Source organism: Bidens hawaiensis, unplaced genomic scaffold (genome assembly GCF_021521415.1).
Source record: "Bidens hawaiensis isolate Kalapana, Puna unplaced genomic scaffold, B.hawaiensis_p1.1 tig00036526_1, whole genome shotgun sequence".
In the NCBI taxonomy this organism is placed as follows: Eukaryota; Viridiplantae; Streptophyta; class Magnoliopsida; order Asterales; family Asteraceae; genus Bidens; species Bidens hawaiensis.
In genome coordinates, this window is record NW_027496384.1 from 178,431 (window position 1) to 183,823 (window position 5,393).

The 5,393-nt window shown below is 35.2% G+C and overlaps 1 protein-coding gene across 1 annotated transcript; it reads right to left on the bottom strand.

Moving 5' to 3' along the window:
* Positions 1-2,459: 2,459 nt before the first annotated feature.
* Positions 2,460-4,334, bottom strand: LOC143588608 (lysM domain receptor-like kinase 4). The gene has a single exon (XM_077069566.1). It carries the CDS (start codon positions 4,326-4,328, stop codon positions 2,496-2,498), a length of 1,833 nt encoding a protein of 610 aa, XP_076925681.1. The 5' UTR covers positions 4,329-4,334; the 3' UTR covers positions 2,460-2,495.
* Between the last annotated feature and the right edge of the window lie 1,059 nt (positions 4,335-5,393).

Genomic DNA, 5,393 nt, shown 5'->3' on the forward strand with positions numbered 1-5,393 from the left:
ATCTGCATTAATTTGGATTGTGACACCTACTGCCTGAATGTTGATATTCCAAAAAGCTGTGTTTTCAATAGATTTTACATGTGTTTAGGACCTGTAAATGACCCGAATGAACAGGAACAATGGCATGTTCGTGTTCGTTCGACTTTAGCGGGTCGAAATGGGTTATGTAAGGGGCAACACAAGCTATGTTAACGGTTCAAATGCGGGTATACGAATCAATAATGGATCTTTTGAGGGCTGTGATCGTGGGACCCGCATGATGGACTTTTTGTGTTTGATGTTCACTTTCATCCTAACTACCCAGACATCCTCCCAGTAATATACAATTCTCTGTTTTTCTTAACATTAGTCGGATCAAAAGTCAAAACAGTTCAACTTTGTATCATATAACTCTCTCATTTTTTGGGTTTCAGATGGTTTACTGTTATTTCTGTGGGCTCTATCTAAAACCGAACTTGTCTGATGACGGGAAAGTTTGCCTTAGTCTTCTGAACACTTGGACTGGTCATGGGAGTGAGAAATGGATGCCAAATAGCTCAACTATGCCTCAGGTTTTGGTGTCGACACTACTGTAACCAAGTAATATTTCTGCCTCCACCTTATGCATAAAACGAATTCTAACCCAACGTATTAATAAATAATATTCAAAACTCCAATAACAATGTACCTTTTTGTTTCTTTTCTTTTTTTCTTTTTTTTTGGGGGAGGGGGGGGGGGGGGTTAAATAGTACAATTGGACAATCAGTACTTTCCATATGACTCAGGAACACCGCCTTTAGCTATTCGAGAAAATAATTCTTGCCTAGATATACGTTATAATGAATAATAATCCATAACATAACTGTGGGATGGAAACCGGTTAATGTATATTGTTTTCTTCTTGGTTTATTGACACTTTATAGATAATCTAATCAAGAACTTTGAAGAGAATGTAGTATCTAATGAATCAGCCATTGAGAGTTTAAACTTTAAACTCAAAACTGAGTGAGTTATAATTGGAGCTTGAGTTTATACAAGGGGAAAATGATGCATTGCAATTGGTCAACCGAGAGTTGGACATAATGATCAGTGGGCCCCAGAATTAGGATCTTAAATTCACAATGAGCCATCATGTAGATTAACGTCTTGTACTCTTATCATGATATATGTGACGTTCATGTGAAATGAAATCATCCATAGGCTCGAAAGTTGTTTGTTGAAGTAGAAGGTAATGTGGAAGAAGCTAAGAAGCAATATGACGAGATGTTAAGAAGTAAGCAGTTAGAATTATCAAAGCTTTTGAATGAAATCTCTCAAAAGTTAGTTTTACTGTGATGTGTTTGGGTCTGTATAAACCATTGAGATGCCGTGACACACTGACTGAATTCCATTAGTCTATAAATGATATTCGAAGGAGGTATGAAGCGGAAAAACAAGAATGCATAAATCTCGAGAAGGAGAACATTAGATGATTATTATACTATGTTTGCCAACGTTGTAATATCTTCAAACTGTCTGGTAATCAGAGGGTATATTTGATGAACCATAATTGAATGAATAACTTGCTAGCGGGTTAAATTGTTTTCTATTCCGGGGAGTTTCAAGCTTAGAGTAGGAGCCTTAACAAAAAGTTTATACACAAGGCCAATTCTGGTATTTTCCAAAATTTTGAGAATCTGATTTAAGTTTAAATCAAACTTCAAGATAACTTTTATCCTTGTGTATAGAAGTGGCAAAAACAAAGAATATTACCGCTCAAAGTGTTAAGGTCAGTGTGATTTTATTTGGTCAATATTTGGTTTACACGATTTTTATTTGTAATCAAAATAACTGAAACGGATCTGAAACCAAAAACCAATAAACTGAAAACCTAAACGAAACAAAGAAAATAGATTCTCAAAAGTTGCTCCAATACAATTATAAGCCAGATTCTCAAACGACTGCAACAAATATTTTCAATATTTACCAACTTGAATAATTTATAAAAAAAATAAAATATTATAAACAAAAATAAATTACTATGTATGTAAGAAAAATATGTAATACGATAAAAGTAAACAAAAAAATAACAAACATTATATACGTACTAGGTAATTTTTACATGCTAACAACAAGCCCGTGCAAAACTACTATAAACGTAAAAACTATACTTAAACCCCAACCCAACTATAAACCCATGTAAGTCCAAAACAAGCTTATACAAACATACTAACAACCCACAAACTAAAGTTAACCTCCTATTAATCTCAACTGAAATAGCCCAAACGTTAAAAAATATAATTAACGTCACAAACTAATAAATACGTATTAAAACAAAACAAAACTCGGTTGAAAAATAAAATAAATAATTAGAAAAATATAATTGCAAAATGATTAAAAGCAAAAGCTAACTAATCCCGCGTAACACGCGGGCTAAAAACTAGTATTGAATATTTGTGTACAAATTAACTTTTACTTGTATTATACAAGGCAAAAGCAGCCTTAGATTAATGTTTCTTACCCTTGAAAAGTTGAAATCATACCATTCTAGCAAGAACTTTGAGGATATCTTCCATGGATGGTCTATGCAAAGGATCATTTTCCAAGCAAGCTTTAGCCAACACACCTAAACACAAAGCCTCAGCCAAACGGTAGTCCTCCTTCAAACAAGGGTTCATAAAATTCTTCAAATTCTCAAAATAACCTCCTTCAGCACCCTCTCCTCCCAAAAAGGCGATTGATTCACGTAATGATGTTCTATCGATCGTCACCTTCCCAGATAATATTTCAAGCAAAACCATTCCAAATTCCCTAATGTTTTCTTTCTCTAATGTTTTCAAAGCATCAAACTTCTCATACTCCGATCCTAGGATCATGGTTGATGATCCCATGATTCCAGGATTCAAATTTCGCGACAAAACAGCCAGTTTTGCCCTCCATTTCGACGTCACAAAAATATTTTCACTACATAGTCCTTTTTGCATATAAGGAGGGACTATGCAGTAATGAAGGTAATGCAACCCCATTGCGACATCAAACGCGATCTGAGTTCTTCGTTGCCAGTTCAAACTTGAAGAGTTAATCAAACAATCCCTTAAACTCTTGTTTACAGGGTGCTCCAATACGATATATGACCATGATGACTCGTTGTAACATACCCCGAGTAGTTTCAATATGTTGACATGGTTAACCTTTGAATGTAGATCAATTACATGGCGTATTTCGGAGAATTCAATCTCTTTGATTAGCACTTGCATATCATCAAACCACCCTCTATAAGTATTTTCTCTCACTTTACAATCAACACTAAAATCTTTTGTGATGCTTCTAATTTCCTCAATAGAGAAGTTATACAAAGAGTACTTTATGCTAGCAAGGAGATCCGGTGACAAACATGAGCTCGGTGAGCTTCTTGTGGCCGGGCTTGGTCTTGACCTTGGGGAACTAGCCGGAGGTGTTGAAAACGAAGTAAAAGAGCTTCTACGGGTGGATGGTATGATAAAAATGTCGTGCTTGCATTTATTTAACGTGTTTAGATATAAACCAGTGACAATTAATATCACGAGCACCAAACTAAACCCGATGACCGAAACAATAATGTACACTTTCTTTAATTTTATGGATTTAACATTTCCTTCAACAGGTTTTGTTGGAAGAAATTCGGGTGCTGGCGGTTGAAGATTCGACACGATAAAAGTAATGGATTTTGAACGCAATGGTACCAAAATGGTTGTTTCTGGATAAACAGTTGTATCAGGTTGTAGATTATTAACTGCCAAAATATCACTTTTGGAAATACCAAACTGTGTACTTATTTTATCTACATAATCTCCTGAAACCAAAGGATATGTGACCAATAACTTGTACTCATTATTAGGACAAGCACATTTTAAAGGCACATCAAGAACAAAACCAACCTTAACAACTTCTTGATTCTTATTTTCCTCGAGAATTGTAACCGCTTTCACCAATCCTTCGTAGATCCCACAAGCAGTCTCTGAAACTGTCGTGTTATCCGTGATCATGTAGTTGAATCTAGTTTGAAAAAACTCGCCCGAACAAGAACAATTAATGGGAACAAATACTTCTCTACCTATAAACAGACTTTCTGAAGATGAATAAATACCGTTTAGTTGAAATAACACGTCGGGTGGCAAACCAAACAGCGCGGAGATTGCAGAGATGTTTGGAAAACGTTCGCTTGCTCGGTAAATCAAGAAAGTCTGGCATGAAAACGTGTTGTTACCGCAACTGTACCTTGTGCCCGGAGCATTACCGTCGTTTCTGCAAGATGTTGAGTCGTAGAATGCTTGCCCGCGGCTAGAGTAGATCGAGCTCACAAAAATGAATAACCAAATATAAATCATCATGTTAATAATTACCAAGGAACATTTCTTATTCTTTCCAACAAATAGCAAAGTAATTAAACTAGAGTACTGTATAAGAAGTGATGAATGATGTAATAGACAATTTATTTATTAACAAAATAGTTTAGTTGGAAATAATAAATTAATTACTAGACTGATTTTGATTGAAAGCAGCATCAAGAGCTAGCCGGCCGATGAAGTAGTCTCCAATATATGTGTACAGTTATACTTTGAAAATATATGTTTGTAGTTTAGCTGTGAGGATATCTTTGACAAAATTGAAACACATGCACTTTCAAGTTTCTACATATGAAATCTATGAATGATACAAAGTCTGATGAAGTGAAAACTTATTATTATTAGTTTCTTCCGTTGGTTATTAAGTTGTTGTTTTGTTGCGGACTCAGTTGTTAGTGTGGGGTGTCCCCCGTTCCATGTGAAATTCTTTTTTTTAGTATTAATATACCTGAAAATTCCTGACCGACCCCTGTAAAATTTTGACCCCGGCCCCTGTGAAATTTTGAAGCCGAACCCTGTATAATTTCAAGACAACCCCCATGAGATTTTGAGACTAACCGTAATAAAAATTACAATGAAAATTTTATAAATATAATTATATAAACGTTATATAAACAATTTTTTCTATTAATATCAATAAGTCCATTAGTCCAATAAACAATCCAATTTTTAAGTCCAAGACCCAACTCAAACCCTACTCAATTTTTAGCCCAATACCCAATCCCATTCTAAAATAATATTTACTTTTACCGTCTCTCACACCCGGCCTCTACCTCACATTCTGATCATCTGCCTCCCTGGTCCCTTCGTCTTTTCAAGCTTCAGCTAACCGGAATCGAATATTCCGGCCACCAGGCAGGGGCGGACTCACGGTGACAAACAATTCCACTATTCCAACATCCCTCCGGCACTAAAAAGCACTCTAAGGTATAACATAAATACATAATACATTTAATTTATGTCTAATTTAGTTAGGCTTTTATATTTTTAAAAATGGGGGAATTTTGTGATTTTGTGGACAAACTTGTGATTCTGTAACATAATTCATAA